Below are 17,057 nucleotides of genomic sequence, written 5' to 3'. Positions count from 1 at the left end.
CCCCCCCCGGCACGGCACGAAAATGCTCCTTCTCTTGCAGCCAAAAGAAACTTGAAGCACCACCAGGATTCTCCCCATGCATAGCATCAGACACCCTTGCCGAGGCCATCACAGTGCCCGCGCTCGCCGTCATCCTCATCATAGATAACTGACAGTCACCCGGCCGGTGGAGGTGCACCGCGCTCAGCTCACGCCTCACGCTCCGCGCTCCGCGTCCCCACCCAAAACCCATCATCCATTTAAGACTCAGTACCACTCTTGGCTAAGGGCACGCCTGCACGCCTGGCCACCTGGCTCCGGGCTCCCCCTCAACTCCCCCCTTCTCTTTCCCAAATCCCCGCGCACCTCATTCTTTCTCATCATCCCATCCCAACAACGCCAACGCACCACAAAAGCATCAAGAAAATCCTCCTCACAACACCCATCCATCCTTCCCCCTGCCTACATTGACCGTGTAACACCCCGTCCAATAAACGATCCCCATCACCCAAGCAGCCCAGCAAGCCCAGCAAGCCCTCGGAATATCCACTGGACCCACAGGACCGACGCACGCAGACTGCTTTCTGCCTGCCTGCTTTGGGTTCTCGCTTCCACCAGGCCACTAGGCGGGGCTGTCGCCAGAACACACTCCACCACCCCACACTTCGGTCCAAAGCAACAACCAAAGCAACAGCGACAACCTCGATTCCGGCTGGCAGCACCGAGCAGCCATCAACGCCATCATGGCCGAGTACGATTATGACCGCGAAGGCGACCGGGACCTCGACCTCATCGACGAGCCCAGGGCCAGTCGCGCGCATCGTACAAGGCATCACTCAAACAGCAGGAGCCCAGTGATTACAAACGGAGGCATGGACTTGGACAGGGCGGTAAGTACCTAGACCACACTGGGTGTGCCCGGGAGCGTGGTGTTGGTTGGACCATGGGCTACTATGGGCGAGGGGCGCGAAGATGGGATTCGGATGTGCCGCACACAACATGGTGCAAGCACAATCTTTTCCCGCGGAGGCCCACCCCCCTTCGCCTCTCGTGTCCCACTCGTGTTCCTTCGTTGTCCTTTGACACACGCAATGCGCCAGAGCCTGTAACTAACATTGACTCAGCCATCCCCGCCACGTCCGTCGGTTTCCTCTCGCATGTCGTTGTCGGCTCTTGTGAATTCTCCTCCCCCGCCTGCGTCTGCTTCACCTCCCCCTGTCTCCTCTCGCAGTTCGCGTCAACCAGCCCTTTCACCGCCGACACGTTCATCATCTCGCTACAACGACTACCCATCCAGCTCGCGCTACGAGCCCGGGTACATGTCGCGTTCGAACCGCTCGCTTCAGTCTTCCTCTGATTATTACGGTGTGCCCCGCGATGTAGGCCGCTCCTACCTCCACCGCGGCGACCACAGCAGGGCGGACATGTCCTACGACAGCCCAGAGACTAGTCGTTACGATCGTGCCCCGTCCTACGACACCACGCACGAGTACAGCACCGCGGCCGATCCGTACGAGTCGAGGCGCCTGCGATCATCCGGTCGCTCATCGGGTCGCCGCTCTGGCGGTGGGCCGGGTCCATCGTCGTACGCGTCATACCGCTCGCCTTCCCCTCCCCATGCACCCCCCGCGTTCCAGCCATACCAGCCGTCCGGGTGGCGCAACGGTGGTGGCCATGACCGCGACCTCGAGCACGAGCGGGAGGAGTCGCCTCTTCCCCCGGCTGTATCGAGCCCTGTCTCTGATCGTCGCCGCTCGCCAGAACCCGCGTCCGCACCCACAGCAGCTGAAACAATGCCGTCTACCGCGGGAAGGAAGGTGCTTCGCCATGACGACAGTCTGGAGGAGAACCAGGATGTGTGGCAAGAGCACCTACGCACGTTTCAGCAACGACGCGAGCACGAGGCCAACGAGATCCTCTACTGGACACCTGACCTAGGCGACGGCAAAAATGTCACTGTCAAGGTTCCGACCAAGCGCAAGGGCTGGCCTGCCGATCACCCCACTCGCATTGCGCAGCGCCAGGCAAAGGAAGCCGCACTTGCTGCCGGCCAGGAGCTTCCCAAGAAGAAGTACAAGCGCAAGCCCAAGGTGTCCTCGGCCGCGATCGACGACGAGCTTCTCGGCCTCGCCGAGGGCGACATGGTTGCCGCGAGCAGCCCTATGCCTGCCTCCTCTGTGCACGACGGCGACGACGATGTGATCCCGGACATTGACCCTAACGCCCTCGTCTGGCCTTCAGGTCTTACCCGCGCCGAGGTCATCGCCAAGATCGAGGCAAACGACATGAAGGGCTTGACTGAGGACGACGTCAAGCAGGTCCAGGACGAGATGTGGCTCAAGAAGAACGGCCCTGCCGCACGTAGGAAGGACGGCACAATGCGCAAGAAGCCAGGTCCCGCCAAGGGCTGGAAGCGCATGAGGCGTCTTGCGGAGAAGGCCGCCCGCGGCGAGAACGGCGAGAGCGAGGGCGACGAGTCGACGCTGAACGGAGAAGCCGATGCCGACATTGCCGCTCTTCTGGACGACGGCTCCGAGGCTCCTCCGAAGAAGCGCCGCCAGTCGAAGAAGAAGAAGAGCCTCGCTGCCGACGTCACTGTCGACGACATTATCAACTCGGAGATTGACGAGATCAAGGCCGACGATGATGCGAATGGCGACGTGCCACCACCGCCACCTCCCAAGAAGCGCTCTGGGAAAGCCAAGGAGCCTGGAGTTGGCAAGGGTCGCTGGACTCGACCTCCCAAGGAGAAGAAAATCAAGGCCAAGGAGGAGGAGGCTGCTCGCGAGGAAGCCGAGAGCGTTCCCCCACCCCCACCGCCACCTCCCCGTCACCAGCCCAACACGTACGACCCTCGCGGCGTGTCCGAGCGTGAGGCCTAGGTCCGTCTTTCGCTCGTCGAGGAGATCCAGCGCCAGGTCTGGTCGTCCATTATCCGCGATGTGCCCCGTGTCTACCGTGTCAACCAGGCTTACGACAATGCGATCAAGCAGGACGCTGCCCGTACCGCCCAGGCGTGCCAGCGCAACCTGCTCAACTCTCGTAACCTTCGCCCGTCCCACCGTTCGGCCAAGTCCAACAAGGACGCGAACGCCAAGGCCAAGCGTGTCATGCGCGAGATGATGGTCTACTGGCGCAAAAACGAGAAGGACGAGGTCGCCGCTCGCAAGCGTGCCGAGAAGGAGGCGCTGGAGAAGGCCAAGGCCGAGGAAGAGGCGCGTGAATCCAAGCGTCAGGCCCGTAAGCTCAACTTCCTGCTCACGCAAACTGAGCTGTACTCGCACTTCATTGGCAAGAAGATCAAGACGAACGAGGCCGAGGAGATGGACGGTGGTCAGTCGACGCCCATCCCGGATGCACCCAACGGTGTCTCTGGCAACCTCGAGGACCTCGCTGCCGGCGAGGAGAAGGAGCTCGACTTTGACGATGACGACGAGGAGAACCTCCGTCGCCACGCCGCCAGGGGCGCGCTCGCTACCATGCAGGCATCACGCGACAAGGCGCGCGAGTTCGACAAGAAGGCCGACGAGCCCATGGACGCCGACGAGCTCGACTTCCAGAACCCGAACCTTGGCGAGAACCAGGTCACCATCACTCAGCCCAAGCGTCTCATGGCGCAGCTCAAGGAGTACCAGCTCAAGGGTCTCACCTGGCTCGGAAACTTGTACGAGCAGGGCATCAACGGAATCCTCGCCGACGAGATGGGTCTCGGAAAGACGATCCAGTCGATCTCGCTCCTAGCGTACCTCGCCGAGGTCCACAACCTCTGGGGTCCCTTCCTCGTCATTGCGCCTTCCTCGACGCTGCACAACTGGCAGCAGGAGCTGACGCGCTTCGTTCCCCACCTCAAGGCACTCCCGTACTGGGGTTCGCCTAAGGACCGTGAGACGCTGCGTCGTATCTGGAACCGCAAGAACCAGACCTTCACCGAGGACTCGCCGTTCCACATCCTCGTGACCAGTTACCAACTTGTGAGTTGTATTGCACGTCCCTCCAACTAACAAACAGGCTGTTCAGGACGAAAAGTATTTCCAGATGATGCGCTGGCAGTACATGATTCTCGACGAGGCGCAGGCCATCAAGAGCTCTTCCTCGGCGCGTTGGAAGTCGCTCCTGTCGTTCAACTGCCGTAACCGTCTTCTCCTGACTGGTACTCCCATCCAGAACTCGATGCACGGTAAGCTCGCCTGCGGTTTCTCTTAGCTGACATCAGAACTGTGGGCTCTACTCCACTTTATCATGCCTTCCCTATTCGACTCGCACGAGGAGTTCAGCGAGTGGTTCTCCAAGGATATTGAGAATGCCGGAAGCGGCAACGGCCAGCTCAAGCCCGAGCAGCTGAAGCGTCTGCACACGATCCTGAAGCCGTTCATGCTCCGTCGTGTCAAGAAGCATGTGCAGAAGGAGCTTGGCGACAAGATTGAGATTGATGTTCTCGTCGACCTCAGTCAACGCCAGCGCGACATCTACAAGCGCCTCCGATCCCGCATCTCGATCGCCGACCTCATGAAGGCGGATACCAACGACTCGACCGCGACCAAGAACCTCATGAACCTCGTCATGCAGTTCCGAAAGGTCTGCAACCACCCCGACCTGTTCGAGCGTGCCGATGTGCAGTCGCCGTTCCTGTTTGGATCGTTCAGCCAGAGCGGCAACCTTGCGCGACAGGGTGACAACCTGTACTGCCCCAACTCGGCGAAAAACGCCATCGAGGTGACGGTTCCCAGGATCCTCTGGGAGGACGGAGGCGTGCTGAAGCGCCCGAGCGAGGAGAGTCTCGCCGGCTCAGACACTTACGTCATGAACAACCTCATGAACATTTGGAGCACCGAGTGGATCAACAGCTCGCTCAAGGAGGAGCAGTCGCCGTTCGCCTTCCTCAAGGTGATGGACCTGTCTCCCGGAGAAGCCAACCGCCGTGCCAAGTCGCACCCGCTCGTGCAGTTGCTTGACAAGTCGGAGGACAAGCGCGACAATGCGATCAACGGATCATACGAGGCTGACCACGACTTTGCTGCTTCTTCGTCCAAGAAGTTCACACCGATCGAGCCGCGTGTGCCTAACGCCGCACCCGAGGGCACAGACCTTCCTCCTCTGCGCGACATCACACGCCAGTTCTGGAACCAGTCTTACATGTCGAGGCGTTCTGCCCGCTTCGCTCAGGAGAGCGCCATTGCGCCGCCGATCCGCCCGATAGCGTCCAGCCGATCATACGTCAACACGCAGGAGCGCCTCGAGAACGACCCCCTCGTTCATTCCGCGCTGTACGGCTCTGCGCCCAGCGAGCGCGACGATCCGGATGCGGCAAAGCAGCTCGTTCGCCTGGCACCTGGCATCTCGCCCACCGGTCTGCTCGAGGCGTCTGCCGAAAACCAGGTGCCGCGCTCCAGCATCGCGATTCCACCGCCGCAGCGTCTCATCGTCGACTCGGCCAAGCTCGCGCGTCTCGACGACCTGCTCCGCGAACTCAAGGCTGGCGGCCACCGTGTGCTGCTGTACTTCCAGATGACCAAGATGATGGACCTCATCGAGGAGTACCTCATCTACCGCCAATACAAGTACCTGCGCCTTGACGGTTCCTCGGCGATCGGTGACCGTCGTGACATGGTCACGTCGTGGCAGACGAATCCAGACATCTTCGTGTTCTGTCTCAGTACGCGAGCCGGTGGTCTCGGTATCAACCTGACGGCTGCCGACACGGTCATCTTCTACGACCACGACTGGAACCCGTCCAACGACGCGCAGGCGATGGACCGTGCGCACCGTGTCGGTCAGACGAAGCAGGTCACGGTGTACCGCCTGATTGCTCGCGGCACGATAGAGGAACGCATTGTCAAGCTTGCTCGTGCAAAGAAGGACGTGCAGGACATTGTCGTCGGAGCCAAGAGCGTCAACGACGTCGCCAAGCCGACCGAGATTGCAAGCCTGTTCATGGACGACGAGGATGTTGCCGAGTCGATGGCGAAGCGCAAGCAGGCCGAGGCGCACGGCTATGTCGCGCCCGCGTTCGGGCAGACGAAGAAGTCAGCGTTCGGCGACGGCCTCGATATCGGCGACGACGAGGGCGACGACTTCTTCACGGCGGCGAACAAGAACCAGCAGCAGGACGACGACGACGACGATCAGACACCATCTGGGTCGGGCGCGCGGACGCCGCAGCCGAAGAAGGGCCGCGCAAAGAAGAGCGAGGGCGCAAAGCCAAAGGGCCGCAGCAAGAAGGTCAAGATTGCCCTTGGACCGGACGGGCTGCCGCTTTGATTTCCTACAGCAATAGATACCATTTCATTCAGCCGATACGGCGATGTAGAGCATGCATGTGACAGTAGTGACAGTGAGCCCGAGCACGAGCACGAGCGAAGCGAGGGCGAAGGCGAGGTGCACCAACGAGCGCCGCGAGTTGATGTACTGGCGACGATGAGGCAGACATGCAGACGTACTCCATTGCAGTGAGTTGTGAGCCTGAAAGAGTCGAGACCAGTCTTCCACTTCGAGTCAAATAGTCTGTGCTGCGCATGTTACGCCCGGTCAGTCATCAGTTAGTCAAAGCGTAACGCGAGGCGCAGCACGAGCCGAGCCAGCCCAGCCTGATCGGTGTACGCGATCGTGCTTGGCTCGCTTGGCCCGTCTGCCCAGAGCCTCAATGAATGTTCATCAGTAGGCCTGTGCTTGTGCTTAGCTGAGCATGGGCTATGGGTGACTACCCCGCCTTCAACACCTTCAGCACCCTCGTAGAGGCAACAAACCAACATGCCAACAGTGTGCCAAGCCCGGCCCAGGAGTCAGAGAACACTCCAGAGGGGGGCAAGAAGATGAATGCGGCGCAATAGCTGGGCCGTGACTCAGTTTGGCTGCAGTTTGGCTGCAGTTAGACTAAGATTAGCTCGACCTCCTGTCCACGGCCCACGGCTCAAGACGAGGAGCACGACATGGGGTGCGTAGTGTCGTTTCTAGCGCATAGCCCAAGGGGGAAGAGGATAGCGCAAAGTGGAGGAAGGAGGCCAGTTTGATCATCCGTTCAGAGCCGGCAGACCCGGCAGAGCCGGCAGAGTGCCCACTGCCCCACGCTGAGATCCGGTTTATTCGGCTCCAGGCAGCTTGTAGCTGCATTCTGCATGCTGCAGAGCATGAGTATGCAGAGCTAGAGCTAGAGCTAGAGGGCCATGGCAGAGCCAGCAGAGGCGAAGAAAGGCTAGGAAGCAGATCGCAGATCCCGGCTAGACTTCGTCCTTCGGACCCGGCACAGCCGGTGCCGGCAACAGGATGCGGGGTAGGGCGGGGGAGCGGGGTAGCCGGTCCGCCTGCCTCCTTGCCTCCTTGCCTCCGTGCCTCTTTGCCTCCTTCCTCTACGGAAGCACGGACCCTGCGATCCTGCGATCCCAGTTTGGGCGAGCATTATTGCAAAGGATGTGCATGCGATGGGACAAGAATAGCAGACGTTCAGACGTTCAGACGTTCAGACGTTCCGGCGAAAGACAAGACCCACTGCTGGCGTACGCGACGCGGCGTATCGCCGCGCACGTCCCTCACGTCTGTGGAGGGCGTCCTTGCGCGATTCAATTGACATCTACCTATCGATCCCTACATGTATGCCTGAGTTGATTGACGGTCTGAGCACGAACACACCTGAGCACAAGCACACCTGGGCACCTGGGCTTCTGATTGACCTAGGCGAAAGGCAGAGCTGGCAGAGGTGGGCTATCCGTTGCGCCTGAACTGCAACTCTCGAGCCGCGTGCAATCAGACAGCAAACATTCTGAGAGCGCGCGATACACGGTATGCAAAGTGGGTCAGGACGGAAGTCAGACCTCCGCACAGATCGCATGATCGCAGGTCGTGCAGGTCACGGCTCTACCAACTAGAAAAGAGATTAGGCATGATCCGTGACGGATAGTGTCTACCTCTGGGCTCTGGGCGCCCCCACCCCCACCCCCGCACGCCACTGTGCCAGTTGACTCCCTCGACGTAGACGGACCGAGGGTACCGAGCGCGCCGAGCACCACTGGACGATCATCCAGACTTGCAAGCATGCGAGACTTGTGAGACTTGAGAGGCTAGCAGGATCGCAGGAGAGTAGGTGCGATCGGGGCTCGCCCCACGCCCAGCCCCGCGCCCGTCCAGCGCCCAGTTCGCATACCCCGTTCAAAAACGTCAGATCGCTGTCTTCAGCCATCACGGCCATCACGGTGTGATGCTCTCTACAGCCGGTGGGAATATGGGACTTCTGTAGTTGTGGCTAAGACATGACACAGGTGAGGCATTATGACGGCCCAGCGAGGCATTTCTGCGACTCCATCTGTTCCCTTGTCAGATCCTCGAGACTACTGGTCCTGGAGCCGCAGCACGCAGAGCACGCAGAGCAGCATGGGTCTGGCAGCGGTGAGCATTGGAATGTTCTCGCGGCCACTCGTTGCTCGCATCGCTCGTCGCTCGCTGGCGGGTTGAAACAACACATCCGCATGCCACTCTGAAGCAACAGCGGGCAGAGACGGTGGCGGGCAGCGATGGACGCTTTCCGCTTCTGGCCAGCTTTGCTGCCCGCTTTCCGCAGCTTGGATACTGGAACCAGTCCTCACGATCGTCACATGGATCCAGATCCCAGATGCTCAAAGAAGCAAGGCTGGAACGCCTTTTGGCCCTTCTGGAGTGTTCTGCGGTTCCTAATGTCTCGGCATCTCTGGCTGCTTTCTGGCTTCTGTGACCTCGAGGAGGTCGAAGTCGGGTGTTGTGCAGCGGCACGAGTCCACCCCGCCAGCCAACAACCTTGGTCTCTTACACTTGGAGCGCTGAAACGCGTTATCACCTCGTGTGCATCTGACTAACACTCGCTCGCAGCAACTGTTGGTCGTGAGAAAGCAAGCGGGCATCGAAACATCAAACCCGAAACCCAGTCTGCCTCTGTTCATGCCCGAACCGCAGTCCTCACATGCCAGTAAGCTCATTGCAACTTCTCATCAGAACGCAATTCGAAACCAACATGCTCGCGAGGCTCGCGATCTATTTCAACTATCTGAATAGCTCAAGCGAGCAAGTATTGACTGACTCTCCCCGCCTCCCAAGTAGACGTGACTCTTGTTGCCATGCGAGCTGCGTGCGAGAAGGCAACCCAAACCTCATCGTCCAGTCAAGAGGCATCTCGGACCGTTACGTCACCCTTCCATTTCAGCCGGAACTTTCGCCCTCCTGGCCCTGGGTGCTGGCTGCGGTTCTGCCGTCTGCACTGGCTCGTAGGCTGTTGCGAGGCGAGTGTCCACTGCGCGCTGCGCTCTGCGTTGGTTTGCAGCTTAGGTTCCGAAACTTACGTACTTACGTAGTTCTCTTCAGGCTCCAAGCTGTTTCCACTGTGAACAGGGTTTGTTGGGCATTCTGGGCGCTGTGCGATGTGCGCGGTTAATGTCGACCACTCCGCGCACACCAGTGCAAACAGGCTCGCTTGACGAGAATACCACAGCAAGATCCCATGAGCTGCGGTGCAGTCTTTTTCTGGCACAAGCGTCCACCTGATCACGCACAGCACAGCCTCCTCGCTATCTTGGTGCATGAAACGGGGCGAATTGGGACAGCTTCCCCCTATCTCTTACACTGCCCAGAGAGGGCTGCAGCGGGACATACCGCTCTGCAGTAGATCTCTCACGTTCGCATCGCTTCTTCGCTTCTGCGCTTCTTCGCGCTTCGCATCTCGCTCTCTTGCTCGCTCGCATGTAGGGGCTACTGAATACGTCACGGCGCGGTCGCCGATGTATGGCTGCAGGTAACTCGGGACAAGTGGGACGGCATGGGAAGGGGCCGGAAGGGCGAACGGCCAGGGTCGGGATGCGACGATCATTCAGCGAGCAGGCGATGCCGCGATGCCTGAACAGTGTGACCAGTATGACCCCCGTGCGTGGGCGAGCGTCGGTCGGCCAAGGAGCGTTCAAGCAGCGCTCAAACGGCGCGCTTGCACGCTTGGCGCAGCGGGCACAGCGGGCTGCCGGGTTTGCGGGTTGTGGGATTTTTCATTCCAGCCAGTCACATTGCAGCCCTGCCCAGCGTCGCGATCGCAATCGCACGCGTACATCCTGGTACACCCATCCTGAGCGCGCTCGGCGGACTGGACCAACCAGGGCCCGAAGGGCTTCTAGATTGTTCCCGCGTGCTGCTCTTACTTGCCTCACCATGCGCCGCATGCCTGACCTTGGCAGTGACCTTCGATGTGCAAGGTCCGAGCTGCCCGGTGTCCTGGCACTGTCCTGGCTCTGTCGCAATAAGGTTGCGTGGGACAATGACAGCCCCTGACGCCCTTACTGGCTGCTGCGCCCTCCGCGCCGCATGCACCGCGCCCCGCGACCGCAACGGCGCGCACATCGCGACATCGCGAAACATGGAACAAGCCGGGGCGATACCGGGGAAGAGCGACCCTTGCTCACCTGCGTACCGATACTGGCGGGAATGTCCAGCTGTGCCCGCTGTTTCCTGTCAAGTTCACTACTCGAGGCGCACGCAGGTACGCGGACCGGAGCGCAGACCGAAGCCAGGTGCGCAGATGCATGCTGCAGCGTGATAGCGGGGGAAGAGGGGCGAAGCTGGCGTAGCTTGCTTCAACTCGCTCGTTGCTGCGTGAGACTGAAAGAGAAGCCTGTTCCAATTCAAGAGGGACAAAAAAACTAAGGAACGCCGGGGCATACCCCCGCAATCAACGCACGCCTTGCACGCCGGATGCACGCCGGATGCGCAGTGGGCGCGGCTTATCGTGCATGATCGTGCATGATCGCGCTTGATCGCGCGCGCATCGCGCAGTCTCAAGGCCCGCAGGCGCTCGTGAGGCGTGCCCATTCTCGCGGACTGTGCGCTCGTTCCGTACGTCGAACGTCCTTACGTTCCGTCGCATACCGGCAAGCCGCTGCGCCCTCCGCCCCGGCCTCCGCGCCCCCCTGCGCCCTCCGCGCGCTCCGGCTGCAACTGTCTGATTGTCTGCTCCTTTTTCCTGCCAGCCAATGTGGCGCGTACCTTCCTTTTCGCCTATAGCACGGTCCAGTTGGGCTAGGAGGCTAGGAGGGAAGAGATCACACTAAGGAGATTAGCGCGTGGGCGGGCGTGGCGCGGCAGGCGCGCAGGCGGTGGGTTTTGTGCTTAGCGCGTTGTAATCTGGCGCTATCTGGCACAGTTGGCGCAAAAGGAGCGCAAATCAGGCGCATCGTGCGGAATGGCAGCAGGATGGCCTAGGATGGGCGGTATGGCACAGAAGAGTCTAGCAGTCAGTCGCAAGTGGGGGACCCGGGCACTGCAATGCATTGATGTGTGCCGAGTGGGAGAGCAGGTGCGTCTCAGACATGAATCAGCCCATGATACGCGGCTAAGCCTGCGCCTTACGCCCACGCACAATGAGATGAGCGGATGGGCGCCCCCCTTTGCCCCCTAATCGCACGTTGTAATCGGACGGTGCCCATGGGTACCACTGAATGCAATCGCCAGCTGAGATCCAATCGCATCGCGGCATGGCACTCTGCTCGTGCTTTAGAATGCAGGCTGTTGCCCGGGCCCGTGTCTGGAACAAAGGATGGTGACTGGCCGGCGAGACCGGCGCGCGACCGGCGAGCGACCGGCGAGGTGTGCAACAGAGTAGTGGGCGTCTGAATCGCCATGCGAGGCGAAGAGGAAGGGAAGGCCTCACCCGCAGGCCATCGGGCTGCCCATGTCTCCCATGGCATGCGCAACAGAGCGAGCAAAGGCCAATGGCCTGCGGGCAGTAGTCGCGGGCGGGGCTTGTCGCCCGGTCTGCGTTGAGCGATCAGTTAACTGGCTTGGGCTTGCTTGGAACCGTTCACGAGCCGCAGGGTGCGCAAGATGGGAAAAAGGGGCCAAGGGGACTCGATTTTCGCTCTGGCCCAGCTGTGACACTGCCTCCCTGCCGCTCAGGGTCCACCGCCCTGGACTCCGCGCTCAGACGCTCCCCGATCTCTCCCACAGCCCGCACGTCGCACGCACTCCCCCCCCCCCCCCGGCCCCCTTGGCCCCCGTGCCCGCATAAGGTCGGCGGTTCGACCCCGCCAGAGGTCATGTTTTTGGTTCTCTAGCGGCCTGTGCATGCGCGCACCGGTGTCCGAAGGGTTGGAGGAGGGTGGGGAGATTGTGTGAGGAGGAAGAAGCTATGATTTGCGGGCGGGGGGCCGGAGGGTCAGTTGCGTGTTGCGCCCGACTTTGTAGGTTTGGGTACTTCAGCTCCCGCGACGGCTGCCTTCGTGCTTATTGGCGCAGAATGCGGAACTGGGACGCTCGCATGGACGACAATCGCACTGCGTATGAAGACGACAACGACGGCAGGAGGGAGGACAAGAAGGTCTGCCACTCTTCGATGGAATGGGAGGGTAGTCCGGCACCCTACTTCGACTTCACCGACCAGCATGAACCTCCTTCGTCATGCAGAGCAAAGCCCGGGCCCTCCACGGCCCACTCACTTTATCCATTCGCTCGCATCGGACCTGGGCATTCCGCCCGAGATCGTCACCGCTGGCGGTGGCGTGAACCTCGCTACCGTTGCACCGCCCCCGGCCCACGTCCTCGAGGACATCAAGCCTTCCATCGACCCCACCGCCCCTCCCGCCATGCCCGAGTTCCCGACGCCCGACCTTGCTGCCCAGTCCGCCCCCCTCCCCGGTCACGAGCAGGACGTTCGCGCCGAGAACGCTCACCTCCGCTGGCGCGTGGGCATGCTTGAGAACATTGTCAAGCAGGCCGCCACCTTCTTCTCGTCTTACAACCAGCTGGCTGGCCAGCCCGCCCCCGTCGCGCCCAATGGTTTGGTCGGCACTCCCATCTCGTCGCCTGCCCCCGGCATGGACGCCACCCTCTCGCCTCCCGGCCCACCACAATGTCCTTCCTACCCCTTCTTCGTCTGACTCGTCCTTCATTGACCTTTCAAACCCTGTCGCTCGCCATCCAGCAGTGATGGCGACCTCGCCGGCAGTCTCTTCCAAGAGGCGCGGCCAGGCCCTGCAGCGGGCGACGGGCTCTTTGACAGGAATCAACTGGGACTTGCCAGCGAACAGGCAGCGGTTGGACGTGGTGGCCAAGGTGATCGTGCAACTGGCTCGACTTCGGGGATGGGCCTCGGCATCTCCGCGCCCATCTCGAACCAGGGCACCTCAGGCCAGGTTCAAAATGGCACTCAACAGGCGCAGGACGGCTGGTTCCCTGAGGGCACTCAGGCGACTCAATGGGACGAGGAGATGAACGACCTTCTGGAGACGCTCGAGAGCTCTAGGCCCGAGGGCGTCGCCCCTGTCGTTCCCGGTGGTGGTGCTGTCGGTGTTGCGCCTGTGACTGGCGAGGAGTGGGCCTGGGAGGCGACGATGGTCGAGCTTTAGACGGACGATCTCGACATTGAGAGAAGAACGAAGTGTATGAGGGACATCAGAAGAAACATCAAAACAATATCACTACTCCAACCCGACTTAATCGACGCTCGCCAGAGCTGATTGTGTTTTTTACCATCCTCGACTTGGTAGCATCCTCGATGCTCATCAGGCCTGTTCTCTTTTTTCGGATCCTCTGTAAGTGTGACCTAAGAAGATCCTCCTTTTGTTGTTCAGAGAGGCACGGAGTGCGGCAAGGCTGCTTCTCGCTCCTTCACCCCTTCGTTCACCTACCCGCTCCACTGCGCTTGTCTCTTGGCAGCGCGTGAGCTCCTTGTGGTGTCGCACCACCTGTGGCTTTTGCCATCGGCCGAGTCAATGAGACCTCGAGCCAAGCAGGACCGCTGTTACCATAGCCGACCTCCAGTCTCCGCAGCACACCCGCTCGCCTTCGAGGCTTGAGCCGTGAGCGCGTGAGCGGGGTTGAGAGCTTACAGCGCTTCGAGCTAGCTCGACGTCTTCAGCGATCTCCGTCGTGACAGAAGACACGGTGAGCGCCCGGAGGGCCCACGCCTCCAGGGACGGCCAGCCGAGTAGGTCAGTGGATGAAGGCGGCGAGGGACGAAGAGTTTCTTTATCGCGCTTCGCCCGATCAAGCAACTGTGATCCAGTCGCACGAACATGGTCCCCGAACACGCCTGCATAAGTCGACGTTTATCCAACATCGCCAGGGTTGGACAGCCCCTCCCCCAGCGGGAGCCGCTGCAGTGACTATTATTCCATAGACCAAACACAGTATAGATAGACCAAAAAAGGCCCACTTGTAGCTAGTTATACATGCAAAATCGGCGGTATGCCCCGAGAAAGACTATCTTGCAGCACTGTAATTGCACTGACTGGTCGTGAGAAGGAGTTTCGGCTCACCACCCCCGGCGCCTGGGCGTTACCCCAATCTGATAAGATACAGCGTCACTGCAGCCCGGCCGAAGCCAAGGCAAGTGGCTGTGAGCAGTGAGCTGCGCGAGTGCGAGACCTACGCAAGAGGCTGGTGCGAAGCCGGGGGCAGTGCTTGGCGCAGCGTCGGGCCCGGTCGCGAACGCGTGCGTCATGACTGCGAAGGTCGCCGCGATGAGGGACGAGGGGGTGCAAAGGGTCACTGCGAGGCGTCAGGTGTTGTCAGGGCCGATCAACTGTGGCTCCAGGACACAGGGGAGGTGGGGGAGCGAGAAAGGAGGCCCACACCCACGCGCCCATGCACCCGTGCGCTCGTGCATGATGCGATGCGCAGCCGGCGACTTGAGCGATGGGCGATTCGACCAGAGACGGGTCAACCCAAATGTCACTGGACAGGTGATCGGCGATGGTTCTGCCGGTCTGCCGACTCGAGAGGACCGGCAACGACGTGACCGGGTACTGGCACACGAGATGCGCGATGCATGCAGCGGTAGAGGCAGCATGCAATGTGATGTGCGGCTCTTCATGCATTGGGCTCGTCTTCAGCCCCCTCGTCGAGACGATCAACCGCTTGCTACAAGTAGCTCAGTCAACTCGACCTGTTCAAGTTCCAGGTTGCGTTTCCCACGGTTGAAAGGCTGCAGGTACAACTCTCCCACGATTGAAAGGGTGCAGGTACAACTCTCCCACGGTTGAAAGGCTGAACCGCACGAGTCGCGTTCGGAGGACGACGTTTGCAGATTCAATGTTTCCCACGGTTGAAAGGGCGCGGGTGTGCGTGGGTGTAACTCTCCCACGATTGAAAGGGCAGGATTGCAACTCTCCCACGATTGAAAGGCTAAGCCGCACGAATCGAAGTCGGAGGACGACGTTTGCAGATTCAATGTATCCCACGGTGGAAAGGGCTCTGGTTCCGCTCTCCCGTCGTTGAGGGGGTGGCACCTCCCAAGTCTCGCGCGTCCGGTTACCGCTCTGGCTTGTATCGTACAGTCTTGTGAAGACAATTGACGACATTCTGGCGACAGCGCGAAAGTAGACGGACGAGCATGCGAGTCAGGAATCCTGAACGTCGGACTCTAGCAAAGTGTATGACTTCGTGTCCCTAATAGCCTGGATTCTCTACCTCAGCACTGCTCTGATATGCCGAACCGGCTCCACTCCGCACTCACGACGGGCACCCAGAGTTGCCACGGGGAGAACATGACCTCGAGATCATCGCGAAGGTAAGTGACAGCATGCATTGAGCTACCTCGCACTGGCGACAGCGGCGCCGAGGCGCGCCGCCGATGCCGCTGACATTAGCAGCATCCTGGCCACTTAGCTCAGTTGGTTAGAGCGTATGCTTAACACGCGAGTGGTACGCATAAGGTCGGCGGTTCGACCCCGCCAGAGGTCATTCTTTTGGCTGTCTGCTGCTGCGTACGGGCTTCTGCGAGTCTGAAAGGACTTGGGGGGAGTACTGAGGAGATCTAGGAAGCAGAGGACGAGGGAAGGTGATGATAAAGGGGGAGGTTTGGCCCACGAGGGGTGTGGAAGGCTGGCGCTGGTCTCGCAAGGGGATGCCCTGCTCATACAGGTCCTGGCTGCAGCCCTCCTGCCGTCATCCTACTTTGACGAGCCACTCGCAGATTATTCCTCAGTTGAAGCTCGTACAGCTGCAGTGGGTGGCAGGAACCCACTTGCCACCCTCGAGCTCTAACATGCCTAGCTCCCGCGGACACCCAACCATCCCTTCAAGTCCTTCCTGTATCTCAGTCTCTCGCGTCGATAGTGCGCATCCTCATCTCGCCCTGCTGTTTGTAGGCCCTGCACGAAGAAGAAACGCGCTCGCACCCGCGGCGCCGCCGGCGTGGCCCACGGCCTGCTGACCCCACCATCCCTTCGGCCACTTAGCTCAGTTGGTTAGAGCGTATGCTTAACATCTGCCTTGTCACGCATAAGGTCGGCGGTTCGACCCCGCCAGAGGTCATGTTTTTGGTTCTCTAGCGGCCTGTGCATGCGCGCACCGGTGTCCGAAGGGTTGGAGGAGGGTGGGGAGATTGTGTGAGGAGGAAGAAGCTATGATTTGCGGGCGGGGGGCCGGAGGGTCAGTTGCGTGTTGCGCCCGACTTTGTAGGTTTGGGTACTTCAGCTCCCGCGACGGCTGCCTTCGTGCTTATTGGCGCAGAATGCGGAACTGGGACGCTCGCATGGACGACAATCGCACTGCGTATGAAGACGACAACGACGGCAGGAGGGAGGACAAGAAGGTCTGCCACTCTTCGATGGAATGGGAGGGTAGTCCGGCACCCTACTTCGACTTCACCGACCAGCATGAACCTCCTTCGTCATGCAGAGCAAAGCCCGGGCCCTCCACGGCCCACTCACTTTATCCACACCACACTGCCACCCAAATATAACAGAAGTGGAGGTCGCGGACGTAAAGCGGACACGAGGGGTAAGGGTCACAACGCCTCCCTCCACCACCCACCAACCACATACCACCACCCTTCCTCCGTCCAAAGGCAACCCTTCCACACCTTCTGAAGGCGTAGAAGCATGCAAAAGAGTACATCCAGGGGGAATCGAACCCCCACCGCATCGAATTCGCGTGGCAACGATGCATGATACCATTTCACCATAGATGTTGTGGCCGTACTCGGTTGAAAGAAGGGCGTCCGCGGTGGCCAAGTCTACCCACCCCTTGTTTCTCGCTTGATAAAGCCCCTGAAGCGTTTTTCTGGTTCCCCTAAGCTGCAGAGGGCTGTTAGAGAGTGTCAGGAGTCTCCTTGAACCCCAAAAAACGGCCTTAAAGAC

General features: G+C 60.4%; 4 protein-coding genes and 3 non-coding genes across 7 annotated transcripts; 6 read left to right on the top strand and 1 right to left on the bottom strand.

Moving 5' to 3' along the window:
* Positions 1–722: 722 nt before the first annotated feature.
* A1Q1_08043 (uncharacterized protein) lies at positions 723–4,182 on the top strand (the record flags this gene model as incomplete). Its single annotated transcript, XM_014326229.1, has 4 exons — positions 723–869; positions 1,104–2,840; positions 2,892–3,950; positions 3,997–4,182. 4 exons carry the CDS (start codon positions 723–725, stop codon positions 4,180–4,182), a joined length of 3,129 nt encoding a protein of 1,042 aa, XP_014181704.1.
* Positions 4,183–4,218: 36 nt separating this feature from the next.
* A1Q1_08042 (uncharacterized protein) lies at positions 4,219–6,237 on the top strand (the record flags this gene model as incomplete). Its single annotated transcript, XM_014326228.1, has 1 exon — positions 4,219–6,237. The coding sequence occupies one exon, from the start codon at positions 4,219–4,221 to the stop codon at positions 6,235–6,237; it is 2,019 nt and encodes a 672-aa protein (XP_014181703.1).
* Positions 6,238–12,356: 6,119 nt separating this feature from the next.
* Positions 12,357–12,851, top strand: A1Q1_08041 (uncharacterized protein; the record flags this gene model as incomplete). Its single annotated transcript, XM_014326227.1, has 1 exon — positions 12,357–12,851. The coding sequence occupies one exon, from the start codon at positions 12,357–12,359 to the stop codon at positions 12,849–12,851; it is 495 nt and encodes a 164-aa protein (XP_014181702.1).
* Positions 12,852–13,055: 204 nt separating this feature from the next.
* On the top strand, positions 13,056–13,319 carry A1Q1_08040 (uncharacterized protein; the record flags this gene model as incomplete). The annotated part of the gene is made up of 1 exon (XM_014326226.1): positions 13,056–13,319. One exon carries the CDS (start codon positions 13,056–13,058, stop codon positions 13,317–13,319), a length of 264 nt encoding a protein of 87 aa, XP_014181701.1.
* A 2,253-nt stretch (positions 13,320–15,572) lies between these two features.
* A1Q1_t226 lies at positions 15,573–15,657 on the top strand. Its single transcript has one exon. It is a non-coding gene; the product is annotated as a tRNA-Val (tRNA).
* A 487-nt stretch (positions 15,658–16,144) lies between these two features.
* Positions 16,145–16,230, top strand: A1Q1_t227. The gene has a single exon. It is a non-coding gene; the product is annotated as a tRNA-Val (tRNA).
* Positions 16,231–16,810: 580 nt separating this feature from the next.
* Positions 16,811–16,888, bottom strand: A1Q1_t209. The gene has a single exon. It is a non-coding gene; the product is annotated as a tRNA-Gly (tRNA).
* Between the last annotated feature and the right edge of the window lie 169 nt (positions 16,889–17,057).

The sequence above is a fragment of the Trichosporon asahii genome (assembly GCF_000293215.1).
Source record: "Trichosporon asahii var. asahii CBS 2479 unplaced genomic scaffold scaffold00018, whole genome shotgun sequence".
Taxonomy (NCBI): domain Eukaryota; kingdom Fungi; phylum Basidiomycota; class Tremellomycetes; order Trichosporonales; family Trichosporonaceae; genus Trichosporon; species Trichosporon asahii.
Note: the sequence above shows the minus strand (reverse complement) of the source record. Positions and strands in the feature narration are given on the sequence as shown.